The sequence below is a fragment of the Macrobrachium rosenbergii genome, chromosome 58 (assembly GCF_040412425.1).
Source record: "Macrobrachium rosenbergii isolate ZJJX-2024 chromosome 58, ASM4041242v1, whole genome shotgun sequence".
NCBI lineage: Eukaryota > Metazoa > Arthropoda > Malacostraca > Decapoda > Palaemonidae > Macrobrachium > Macrobrachium rosenbergii.
In genome coordinates, this window is record NC_089798.1 from 5,297,365 (window position 1) to 5,311,240 (window position 13,876).

Sequence of the window (13,876 nt, forward strand, 5' to 3'; positions counted from 1 at the left end):
GGAATTCTGACATTACAAATTCTCTTAATATGCTCTTCTGCTAGACCAAGAATATTTCTATCGAAATGTTCATGCAAAACACCTTAGCTGGTGCAGTTTTTATGAGAACATATGTATACAATTCATATACTGATTGTCATTACTTACATAACAAATGCACTCTCCCCACAAATGGTGACATTTAGTGCTAACGAAGTCTCTGAATTAATATATGTGGTTGGTGTTCTTGACTCATTCCTATTTACTTGTTCACTGTAAGTTATATGAAAGCTTCTCATGTTATTCTATCAAAGAAACACACATCTAGTAAGCGATACTCTTTATTTCTATGTGACAGCCATCACATTTAAAATTAGTTATATCTATGTGACAGCTATCAAATTAAAAATTGGTTAAGTATAACAAAATACATGCAATAACTAAAACTAGCTTGTATAAAAGGTGATGTGGGCAAAAAACCCATCAACTGGAAGTACTGATCACTAACTGGAAGTAAACAATACTGTACTGCATATAAAACCTCTAAAATCCTTCTACTCCAAACATCTACGGTAAATAAAATCTGTTCTTGGGATATAAACAAGGCAATCTATAGTAAAGTACATCAATGTACTTACAATACTTACAATTTGGTTTATAGATCATTTATGATTACCGAAATGAAACTTATCTCTGAGATACTTATGAAAATGATTTAAAAAACCTAATGATATCACTGGAAGTTTTGAGTTCTTTCCCACCGGACAGGTATAAAAATATTTCCTCGCTCTGGCTGTAGAAGGCAATAACTGTAAAAAGAATAAATTATTACAAACAGTCCTTCACCATCAAACAATATTTGTTCAAAACTACCTAAATGTTTGGATATAAATCATACTTCCAAAAGCCATTATCATTTAAGTGATATGTTAACAAGCCCAAAACAATACTAGAAAATTAATAACGGCTGGATACACTGCCCTCCAGTCAGGCAAGTATGCTAGGACTTTTACTGGATATGGCAATCTATGGAAAGAGAAAAATGAAAACTGCTATAAAACAAGAGTGTGAACACTTAAAAACAAGCATAACATATTCCAATGAAGTTTTTGTAATGTTTATGTGTGCAAAACCATCTGTATCTTAAAAAAAAAATTTCTGTCACAAACTGAAGAAAACTATTTAGGTAATTTGGCCAAACAAACCATCAATGAAGTGACAGCATGCAACAATTAATGGTTATGTTTTTTTATTTTCAATTCCACTCTTACCAAAAAAGACACTGACTGACCACACCTCAAGGGCAACCCTGCTTTTTTTGCTAGTTTAGCAGTCGCTAAATATGTTTTGAATAGCACCCTGAAACAATCTTGGGTCAGAGTTTTCAAAGGCTCTACACTATCACTCCACAACCTTTTACTGAACTGAACACACTACTGTAATTATGGCACCTTGGAAAGATGAGGCTTAAAACATCCCTCAGCCTTCTAGGATCACCAGTATTTTTCTACAATCAGTCCTATCTTCCATTTCATTTTGACTGATCATTTTCCATCCATTTACTATTTGTCCAATCATATTTTATTTGCAAAAAATTATAACCAATATCCATGGTCAATTCTGTTTCTAATCCTCTCAATTTCCATAAATGGTTTACATATTCACCACATGCTTCATGTCACACTTATCTTATGCAATTTATGATGTGAAGTTTTTAACTGTTGAATTACAGTACCTTGATGAAGCATGAATTATCCTTTCTCTCCTGGGCTGGGTATTTCTGTTTTGTGACAATATAAATACTGTAGATAGTAATGTGATATATCTATGTCCTTCCTCCCATAGCTTTTATCTTCTCATGATTCCTAATAACTGAGTCCCCCCAGCTGGACCATATTTCAGTAAAATATTCAGAATTCCAAGCAGCTGTATCAAAAGTGTCTCTAAATAATCTTTTTAAATTCTGAAAACATTCATTTCATACAACCAGGAGGTTTATAAGATCTTCCTTTGACTCTTCACTCGATACATTATGTACAATTTGGTGAAAGCTGCTTCACATTTTTTCTTATTATATTACCTACTGTACACTCAACATCTCTCCCCTCAAGAAAATACAATAAGCCACTTCCTCTAACTGTACTTGGCAAAAAAAAAATTCACTACAGGAAGTTCAACTTTACATACTTTCATGGCAGACCTTGAGAACCATATTTTCAATTTATACTGTATGAAAAATTCTAATTTTCACATAGTAGGTATGCTACTCATGTCAGGCTCTATTAAATATCTAGCCACACTGTCCTGCACCTTCTCTTGAAGCAAATGGTAATTTTCTAGCATGCGGAGAGTCTAATACCATATTAGGTAGTACAGGATAGTTACATTTACATTTACATTAAACAATTAAGGAGAATTACATTAAGTTGAAAATGTCTCCTGCTGTTTGGTCACCTTGCATTTATGTTCGCTTGTAGTTTCACAAACATGAAATGCTACAATTGCCCAATGACCTCCAGCAACAGTCACAAACAATGACAATTGAAATATGTGAAAAGCAAAAGAATTAAATATCTGCTAGAATTCTCCCGGATTAGAAAGACCATATCTAAATACTGTAAAAATTAGAGGGAATAGTAGCCTTTCTAGAGGACTCAGCATTTTTTGAGATGGTCTTGAAGAGTTAAAATCAGGTACTTCATCTAACTCCGAAAACTGGTTTTGTCAATCATGTCTTCTGAGTCTATCCGGTCAGAAGGAATGTTGCAGCCAAAAAGATGATTTAATTCAAGGTACTACTCTACGGATATGAGGTAACCCACACTGACTACTATTTCACTACTGTCCGACCTAGCTAAACAGATGCAAACTACATTTTTGACAAGTGTTTTCCGAATAGTGATGGAATACAAATGGACTTATGGCAGGAAGGCTTTTTATCCTGCCCCAAGCAGTGATTTACCCCTCTTCCACAAATGTGTTAATTAACAATGGTATTGGTAGCTCGAGATGACAAAGTCATTACTTTTATGGTCTTCATAGTAAATGCTCCAAGTTTTTTGTTGTGCAGTGTTTTATTGCCAAGATGATGCATTGATTTATTGAGGAGAGTTAAGAATAATAGTTTTAAGTTTCCTATAGAATAGTGTTTCCTAAAAATCTTGCCCTTTTTTTTTTTTTGTTCATACACAAATTTTGTTTTGCTACCTGGGTGTCCCCATGAGCATACATCTGTTGCTGTTTTGTTGTTTTAGCTTAAGTGCTCTCATATTTTCATGTTTCTTAGCTCCCTTTCTAATTTTCAATATACAGAAAGTGCTTTCAAAGGATTCCATTATATGGGGGGTTTTCATTATCTTTAGTACTGAAGTTTTTGTGTGAAATTCACCTTACTCTATTGCTCAATGCCTAAATGAGTAAATCTCTTACTGTACTGTCATACAGAAAAATTTTTCCCATACAGTATTTCTCTCTGCGTTAAACAATTTCGATTATATGATATCTTTTGTTTAATTATATTATTGTGATACTTGTGTTATTCAATGTACATACTGAACTGAATTAATATCTATCAAGCGCCAGGTCATGCAGACCATACAGTGCTATGCTATGCTATTTAGAGATAAAGTATGGTCAGAGATACTGCTTGATAAGTCAAATTTGATGAAGAATGTTTATTTGTTGAAGGAAGTAGATTCCACTTTCTATGGAGAAGTCTTCTGCTTCAGTGAGAATATCATGAAGGCGAGGTGAATGGGGAAGAGAGTTTAGGTTGGGAAATGCTCTTTTGCATGCACCTGTGTGTTGGGGGCAGGAAAGGATTATATGGGATACTGAAAGAGGGGTATGACAAGTTTGACAGTGTTGGAGGGGATCAGTTCAAGTAGGAGTGCGTTAGGTTTGTATGACTGATAGGTAGTCGGACAAGTGCTGTTTCCGATCGTCTTTTCTTGTGAGATGGGTTTAACCATGGTAACAGGTATGTTTAGTTGCACAGAGACTTTTACTTGAGATATTTGTCCAAAAAGACTGCCAGTGACTTAGTAGGTAGTTACAGAAAAAATGTGAAATATTCTGAATATGGGATGGTTTTGAAGTGCGAACATCCCGACAAAATTGCAGAGTGGGCCAACAAGTCCACTTGCTCATTGCCTAGGATGCCAACATGGCTCAGGGTCCAGCAGAAGCAGGTCAGCTTTTTCCACACTGAAATGCGAAAAGCCAATCTCAAATTTCACGGACTATAGAAAGTGTACAGGCAATAGATTGGATAAGGGTTAGAGAGGTAGCCAAGTCTGTGAAAATAACAAAGGATGATGAGGGGTAGATTAGGAGTTGTTTTAGTACAAACAGAATAGCATATAGTTCTGCCATAAGTATGCTTGCCACTGGTGGTAAGAGTAGTTGTAAAAGTTTGGTGGGGAAGAGGACTGCTGCCTCAGTTCCTTTAGGGGACTTGGAGACATCTGTGTAGATCGGGGTGGTAGTGTTATGCATCGATATGTGCTCCAAGAAATAAGAATTTACAATAGGGAAGGCAGTTTTAAGTTTTGAAAAATTATGTAGTATAGCTGGGCAGACTGAGGGAATGGGGATTAGTTAAGGTGGGAAAGTGTGAATATAGAACTAAAGGATTGCCAACTGTGAGGATGAAAAGTGAGAAGAAGGGTCTTCATATGGATAGAGAAAGGGTGGGGTCAGTCGGGATTGTTAGTAAATTTAACAAGAAGGGGTTGAGAATTGGTGAAATCTGGCATAGTACCTCAGAGTGAGGAGGGCACGTCGGCGGGTAAGCTATGGTGGTCCTGATCCGGCACAGGGCTTTCTATTGGCAATGAGAAGGCCCCAAGGGCCAATCTTAGTACTAAATGGTGCACCAGGTCTAGAAGGCCAAGAAGGGAGGAGGAAGCGAAGAGTACACGTGGCATCTGTAATCTAGAACTAGAATCGGGGCTTCATGTAGATGCAGAAGCGTTTTGCGATCAACAACCCAAGTAACGTGGGATGAAGTTTGAATGAAGCAAAGACAGAGAGCAGTTTTTAAATTGATAAGATAAGTTCCTTCCAGGTATGGCAAGAGTCAAAAATTAAACCGAGGAATTTACCACTAGTGCGGTACTGTATGGACAAATTGTAGAGCAAAAGTGGCGATGGAGATACTGTTTGAGAAAGAGAGAAAAGAATGAAAAATGTTTTTTTATTAGTGGAAAGGAGAAATCCATGTCTAGTAGCCCATGAAGAGACAGCTAGAACGGCAGACTGGATAAGTGAGTGGAGCTTAGGGATTGAATAACTGGCAGCATAAATTTCAAGATCATCGACATAAAGGGAGGATCTAACTCCTGCTGGCAGGGATGCTATAATACCATTGATTGCTAAGAAAAATAGAGTAATGCTAAGAACACTTCCTTGGGAACTCCATATTGAATATGGTAAAGAAATAGAGGGGTTTATGTGTACACAGTAGGCTCGGTTGTTAAGGAACGATTGGATGAAAATGCCCACATTACCTTTTACAGTAAACCCCCCGTATTCACAGGGGATGCGTACCGCACCCCCCGCGAATAGCTAAAATCCGCGAATACTTAAAACCCCTCTAAAAACACTTAGAACTGCCTATTTCAATAGTTTAAACACACGAAAAACCCTCTAAAAATGCTTATACCCGAGTATTTTCATAGTTTTATCACAAAAAGTACATTTAGTCATGAAAATGATATGAAAATACAGTAATTAGTGAATATTTCTCAGTGAAAAATACTGCGAATTGGCAAATTTTCTTGTGTTTAAACTATCAAAATAGGAAGTTCTAAGTATTTTTAAGAGGGGTTTTAAGTATTCACGGATTTTAGCTATTCGCGGAGGGTGCCATATGCATCCCCACGAATACGGGGAGTTTACTTTATGTCTCCAGACAGCTGAAATAGGGGAAGAGGAAGTTAATGAGGAGACATAGCCCCTCCAACTTGTGATTCTTGAAGCATGTATAGTGCATTTCAATGAGGCTGTGGCTTTTTAAAAAATTATAAAGGCAGTAAGGTGTCTGGGAGAGTTTCTTTTTCGTTTAAAGGTGCACCAAGCAACGCGTTTTATGCTCAGAGCTCTATTGCAGTCTTTGTTCCACCTGGGTACACATTTTGATGTAAAGGGTTGGGTGGTCCTTGGAATGGCTGCTAATGCAGCACTTAAAATGATGCGGAACTTAAGTATACCTTAGTTTTACCAGACCACTGAGCTGATTAACAGCTCTCCTAGGGCTGGCCCGAAGGATCAGACTTATATTACGTGGCTAAGAACCAATTGGTTACTTAGCAACGGGACCTACAGTTTAGTGTGGAATCCAAACCACATTATAGCGAGGAATGAATTTCTATCACCAGAAATAAATGATGTGGAAGTATGTAAGCATGTCCAGGGTTGATGTAAAGGATGAGGAAGATATAGACATGTCTGAGAGTGAAGAAAAAGAGCACCAATCACCTTTATCAGAGAGCCAGCATGGAGGATTAGGAGTTGGGACATAAGAAGTAGGTGAAAGAAGGGTAGGGAAATGGCCATTAGTTATGAAGTGGCCTAATACTGACCAGTGAAAGTCTAGTTGGAGTGCAGGAGAGCATAGTGCTAGAGCTAGACAAGAATAGGTATGTGTTTTTGCGTCAAAGTGCGCTGGATGTTCCAAGTTTAAAACAGAAAATTTATTAACTATTAAAAACTGCTCAAGGGCACGCCCCCAGGAGTCAGTAACCAAGTTACCCCACAATGTATGTCGGCAGTTGAAGACACCTATCACAAGTAAGGGGGTTGGTAACTGGGAAAGGAGGTCTTGAAAGGCAGTAAAGTCACTATGGTAGGAGGGAGAGAAGTACACCAATGCTATGGCAATCCAACGTTGCAGGAAAACTTGTGTAATAGTACAAGGAAAGGTTGTTATAATGTTTATGGGTAAGCATGGTATTTTGTGATGAATCAAAACAGACGAGGCAGAAATGGAATGAGTATAAAAGTGGAAATGGTTATTGGGAACAGGTTTCGGTGGTTGGGTAAGGAAACTTTCCTGAGGGCATATTACTTTAGGCTCATATTGTGAGAGGAGATATCTGAGATCGTGTCTGTGGGATTGGAAACCTCGAATGTTCCACCAGAGTACAGACATTAACAGGAGTGAGGTTTATGGTGTGAAACTATAGCCACCCTACTACCAGGAAACAGCTACAAAGATTTTTGGGCTTGTATTCTACATCCAGTGTGTTTCATGTTTTCAAAGTTGGAAAAACATCAGAAAATGTATTCCACCATCGAAAAAGAAACATTAGCATTAATCACAGCATTGAAAAAGTTTGAAGTGTATGTGAACAGGCCCAAGAATGAAGAAATTTTAGTGTTGTCTGACCACAACCCTATCTCATTCATCAATAAGATGAAAAATAACAATCAGAGACTGACCAGGTGGTCTTTGTGCCTGCAACCGTACAATATAAAAGTGAAACACATTTCAAGAAAATTTAATGTCATAGCATATTATTTATTACGTTGTGAATCGTTGGATTCAAACCCGGGATAACTAATCTTCTGGGGGGGAGGAATTTCATGATGTTGCCTTGTAATATGTATGTCTTTCCATAGTTTTGATATATTTACTCTTCTATTTATCATGTGTTATGTGTAATAATAATAATTGTTGAAATATCGTATGCAGTGTAATGCCAGATCTCAAAAGAGTTAGTGATTTAGATAACTTAACAACGTAATTTAGAATTAGTAGTATCTTTCTTGATAACAGCGTAGTAGCGGGAAGGAGAGATTCGAGTTAGACAAGATGTTGTGTTTTGATTCATCTGTCACCAGTAAAGATAAAAGAGCGCTTAGTCTTGGGTTATGCGTTGACAGGCAAGAGATAACAATAGCTGCTCCGTTCTGGAAACCAACTCGGGTTTTTCATGTTGTTTTTAAAATATGTCAGTCATACTTAGCTAGTTGCAGTCTGTTTTGATCGTGTTAAGATTTCTGTAAAACCTTTGTCCCATACGAGAAGAAGACGAATGATATCGCACTGTTACATATATTGTTCTGATTGCGTCCCACACGATTTTCTGGTAAAAACGTGTACCTTTCTGAGAAATGCAAACGAATGTTGCACTGAAGCACATGGCAATTGCATCATGTTTAAGACTTCATTGCTCTGATCATGCATTGTCCTGACTGCATTCAAAACATTTTACTCTGAAAGTGACTTCACCTTCCTTTTTCTAGAACTTTCTCTCATATCTCATTCCCAAAATGCCTTAATAACAACATCCTCAGACTGTTTCATTTCTAACTGGAATTCTAAAGTTCGTTCATTCTGCTTTCAGAGGCCTTTTGTGTTGGTTCTCTCTCTCTCTCTCTTCAAAAGAGAGAAATTATTAACGTAAAGTGTTAGTGTGGTCACTGGTATTATCTTAGCTTTTGAGATCTGAATATAGGAAGTGTAACAACGCCTAACAAAAAATGTTTTGTGAATCTCAAGCAGCTGCACTTCAGGTGATTTTGCAAAAGTTTTCACAAGCTTGTTTAAGGTAAAGTGAAATTTACTCATTATTACCATGGTATAATAAGGTTTATTTGGGAAATTTTGCCTTAGTGAAATTATTACTGGTAAATCTCTTGTGCATTTTTGTGTGTTATTGTGTTTGCAATCTCTTGATTTTTAATATTTTATATATTGGTGATTTAACATTTATTTACTTACCATTTTAAATATTTCTTGATAATTTAACATTGCATACTCGATTTAATTTTCATTTACTAAGATTTTCTTTTCAAATCTTGAGTAATTCTTGATAGTTTAAATAATGCTTGATTAATTTAATTTCTTGATAAATTAAAGTTTTGTGATTTAGTTTTGTTTAATAATTTAACTCAAGAATTAATTACTTCTTTGTGTTGTTTTCAAGTACAGTAACAGTAAATTTTTCGGATTGTGAATTCTAATTATAAATTTTGAATTTAAAAATAAATTTTTATATTTGAAATGTTTAAAAACAGCATTTCATCTATAGACCACCAGTGAATAGAATTAACTGTGTGCATATGGCAAAGTGATAAACATGTTTTGTTCCTTTAGCTTTGCTGAAGTGAATTACGACCAGGGAAACAGTTAAAGTTGTTTGATGGAGTGATGCCCTTTTGCTCTAGTATATTTCTTGCTTAATTGTTGATACCTCACACTTGTTTTGATAAACTTAGTCCGATTTCTTACATGATTATAAGTTTGTTAAAGGATCACTGTTACCTTTAAAGTACTCGGTCATACTTTTTGTTATGAGAGTTCAGGTATCTGGCTGAAGTGACATAAATTTTTGAATTCTGTGATTAGTTGTGTAATAACCAGGTACTTGGAACACATTGTGACAACATATTGACCAGGAAGGGGAGTAATGTTGCCCACAGATGGTCATACAGATACTGAAATCTCTCTCTCTCTCTCTCTCTTTCCAAAGTTATTCTCTCTTACTTTGTCATATGTATGAACAAACAACCACATCTGTTTCTCTCTCTCTCTCTCTCTCTCTCATGCCAAAGGATACTCACAATGTGAGAGATAGATAGATAGATAGATAGAAAGGGAGAGTGGTTGATAGGAAGACTCTCCCTCTCTCTCTCTCTCTCTCTCTCTCTCTCTCTCTGTTATTGGCTGGAAGGGTTAGAAGTATGCACATATATATTTTTAAGGGTAAAATGTTTAAGATGAGTTTGAAATGATATTAATAATATCATTTTGAAGATTAATACAGTAATGGGATAATAGTTTAAGGTATATTTGATGTAGGATACTAGTTTAAAGTATACATTTGGTATCTGAACTTTCAAGATAGGCAGTTATAAGCATTTTTAGAGGGGGGTGTTAACTATTCATGGATTTTAACCATTCGCAGGGGGGGGGGTCGTGGTACGCATCCCCCATGAATACAGGGGGTATACTGTATAGCTTCTCCAATGGAGAAGGGTTATTAGTTGGAACAGACGCCCTGAATAACAGGCTACTGAGCTCTCTTTACTGAACCAAGGAGACCTGGGCATAGTACTAGCCTTTTTCCAACATAAGCAGCACCTCCCACAAGGGGATCCAAGCTCTCTCAAGCAAAAAAATCAATGCATCCATAAGCATGACCCAAGAACAGACCTACCTCCTCCCACTGATATTTTGGTTACTCCTGAGGTTCCTAGTCCTTCACCTAAGACTCCCTCTCTGCCAGGTGGCAGCAGCACTCCAGCTGGCCTAGTCCACCCCCCACCAGCTAGATGATCCTCATAATGAGATTCTGAGTGATGCCTGGGAGGAACTTAGGAAGGAGGGGTCCAAGAGGTCTTGTGCAGTATCAGGGAACCCTTTGATATTGAGTGCTGCTATATTCAGAACATTATTGAAGATTCCTTTCAAGAATTCAGGGCAGCCTTAAATACTGAATTGGACATTGTTACCAAGACATTTTCATACATTAGGAGAGAAACTAAAAAGTTCTCAAAGACCACCTGCATGGAGATGGGTACTCTTGCTGAGAAAGCAGGGTCCTTGGAGCAAGCTAGAGTGGTGCCTGTCCTACTTTGTAGTGAAAACTGGTCTTAGTATTCTGACTACCCTGGACTCCTATCTTCCCTAGGCTGGGAGGATCAGGGACACCTACTCCTGCTCCTGACTCCAATATTAACAATCCTTGGCGTGATACCTTAGTGAGTGAATCCTCTTGCTGGATGGCAAATACTTTATCAATGAGCATGTGGAAATTTAGAACAGTGCTACCCTCCCAATACAAAATGGCAGTTGGTCCCTCTTCCAACTGGAATAGAGAAATTGCCAAAGGAGACTTATCCTCCCAGTTAGCATGGCAGCCAAGGCCCCTTGTTCTGCTTCAACAAAAATTATGGCATTTTGACCATCCTGGAGAATCAGTACCCGCTTTAGGTGGCCCTAGCCTCCTGTCCCTTCACCTTGGAAATGGTGAATCATGTGAAGGAAAATTTTAAGAATGTCACAATTACTTAAGAGCATGAGAAAATGGAAGAGATAAAAGCCATTTATTTCAGTATCTGTGTCTGACAACGCCATAAAGGCATGGGCAACATTTTTCCTTCCCTCTGAATTGGAAAATGTTGGATGTGGCTACCCAGCAGTTAGGTCCCCTTTGGGTAAAGTCAAAAAGAGGGAGTTCCCAGTCTTCATCACTAGGTACAACCCTTCTATGTCCCCAAGAAGGATTTATTCAAATAAAGAGTGATCCTTGATGTATCAAACTGAACAAGCTCATTGTGTGCTACAAGTTTCAGATGACTGCTGTTGCTGGGACCTGGACTGCCTCTATTGCTCTGAAAATGTACTGGCACATCCCTATCACTGTTTCCTTCTGCCCCCTCCTAGGGTTCCAGATAAAGAGAAACTACAATTCCAAGTCATGACCTTTGGCTTGAACATTTCCCCAGGCATCTTCACAAATTGGTGATGATAATCATTTAAGGGCTCTGAGCAAGTTCAGCTGGTGGCCTATCTAGACGATTGGCTAGTCTCTTCTGAGCAAGAATCAGGAAAATTCTGCAAGAGTTCCTGGCCCAAGCCAAGGTTTCCCAAAAATAGTTGGAACAGATCTTGAAAAAGTTAAGTGTAACTTAGTTTAACCAGACCACAGATCTAGAGCATGTTACAGTCTGCATCTGTGGTTGATCCACTCCTCACTCTGAGGCTCAAGGACATCAACATATTCTGGCTCTTGCATGCCTAGAAAAGGCTTGGCAATCTACACCACCCTTTAAAGTAGGTGGGTGGGAAGGCAGTCCATCCGTGAACCTGAAAGGATGCTTTTGTAAGGATCGAATTGAGTGACATACTGGCTGGGTGTTACTGGTTTATTGATTGTTCCTTACTGAATGAATGTATAGAATCTTTGAAGTTGTTAATGGCTGGTGCGAGCCGCAAAGTAGTTTCTACACAGACAGGGCAAAACAGAGGTAATGTTTCGGACATCTGTTTGTTGACAGACAAACAGATGGCGATTGTGAGAGACATAATAAATGTACAATGATAAAACATATATCAATGGAAAGGCCAGAAAATTCCACATATGGACAGCTGCATGAGATTCGAGACAGACTAATGAATACGATGCAGTAGCATAATATATGTGAAATGGCAAGACGTTTGGTGTCTTCACAAACAGAAACATACATACAGTTTGATACAGAAGATTTGGTGGAACATTATGAGTACATGACTGGAATGCTTGCATGGTAATGCAAGTAGCAGTGATTGTACATAAATCAAGACAAAAATGGTTAGGGAGAAACAGACGGAAATATTGTACGGTAGAAGTTGCATTCCATGAGAGAGAGAAAACAGGATGCAGTTGCTTTTGTCGTTTCCTCCGATGGATGACGCACAGACATGTGCAGCTAAAAGACCGCAATGCAGTCTCTTACAATACTCCCCCCACAAGCAAGGCCCCGATGCAGAAATTGTCTTGCTGACAATTGGAATAGGCGCGAAGGGCTTGGGCTTTGGGTGGGTAGGGGGCTGAAGGGCGGCGCCGGCCAGCAGGAACTCGAGGAGGACAGTAGCGGGTTGAAGGGTACGTCACTCCTTTGTTGGTCAGGTCATCTGGTACGAGTTCGTGGGCGGCGGCAGGCTGCCTGGAGGAGGTGTCCAGGGTTTCTGTGGTGGGGTGGGTCATCTCGGAGGGTCAGACATCTACTGGGAATCGGGAACAACAGGAAGGTGAGTCAGGGAGGTGACGAAGGGTTCGTTGGCGCATGGGTCATCATCTTGGGTCGGACATCTGCCATTGGCTCCTCCTGGTCACTCCGGGGTCACCAGTTTAAGGATCAAATTGAGTGACATACAGGCTGGGTGTTGTCTGGTTTATTGGTGGTTCCTTACTGAATAAATGTACAGAATCTTCGAAGTTGTAATTAGCTGGTGCAAGCCACAAAGTAGTTTCTACACACAGACAGGGCAAAACAGAGGTAATGTTTCAGACATCTGTGTTTGTTGACAGACAAATAGATGATGATTGTGAGAGACATAAACGTACAATGATAAAACATATATCAACGGAAAGGCCAGAAAATTCCACATATGAACAGTTGCATGAGGACTGCTTGCATGGCAATGCAAGTAGTGGTGATTGTACATAAATCGAGACAACAATGGTTAGGGAGAAACATACGGAAATATTGTAAGGTAGAAGTTGCATTCCTTGAGAGAAAACAGGATGCTCTTCCTTTTGTCTTGTTTCCTCTGATGCATGACGCACACACAAACGTGCGCCTGGAAGACCGCGATGCGGTCTCTTACGCTTTCACCAAAAAGGTCAATCCGACTCCCCTGGACATGCATATAATTATGGAGGACCATCAAGTAGCTGGGAGATGGTTGTCAGTTTTAAGGTGCCCATCGATGCCATAAGGCCCCATTACAAAGTTCATGAGCATTGCTACTTTATGACTGAATGGATTTGCTTTAAATTTTCACATCTTATTAAACAACTAATGTCCAAAATATCCTACGTTAGAAAATCACTAAAATTCATCCTCCATGTTTATAAAGTTTTCCAGTAAAAAAAATGTGCCTAAGTTTCTTCGACACAACGAGTTTTCTGTACAGCGTATAATGCTGTATGAAACTCTCAGCCATGGCCCAGCGGTGGCCTGTGTTGTTGGCACCTATAGCAGTGCCAGACACATGATCATGGCTAACTTCAACCATAAATAAAATAAAAACTACCAAGGATAGAGGGCTGCAATTTGGTGTTTGATGGTTTGAGGGTGGATGATCAACATACCAATTTGCAGCCCTCTAGCCTCAGTAGTTTTTAAGATCTGAGGGCAGACATAAAAAGTGCAGATGGAGACAAACAGCCATCTCAACAGT

General features: G+C 38.7%; 1 protein-coding gene across 6 annotated transcripts in view; it reads right to left on the bottom strand.

The window, feature by feature from the left end:
• Positions 1-304: 304 nt before the first annotated feature.
• LOC136837212 (uncharacterized) overlaps positions 305-13,876 on the bottom strand; it is a 189,832-nt gene continuing 176,260 nt past the window's right edge. For all 6 annotated transcript variants that reach the window (XM_067101889.1, XM_067101886.1, XM_067101888.1 and 3 more), the window contains one exon: positions 305-788. In XM_067101889.1, the coding sequence (XP_066957990.1) occupies positions 682-788 (107 nt within the window). In that variant the 3' untranslated portion in view covers positions 305-681. The remainder of the gene's footprint in view (positions 789-13,876) is intronic.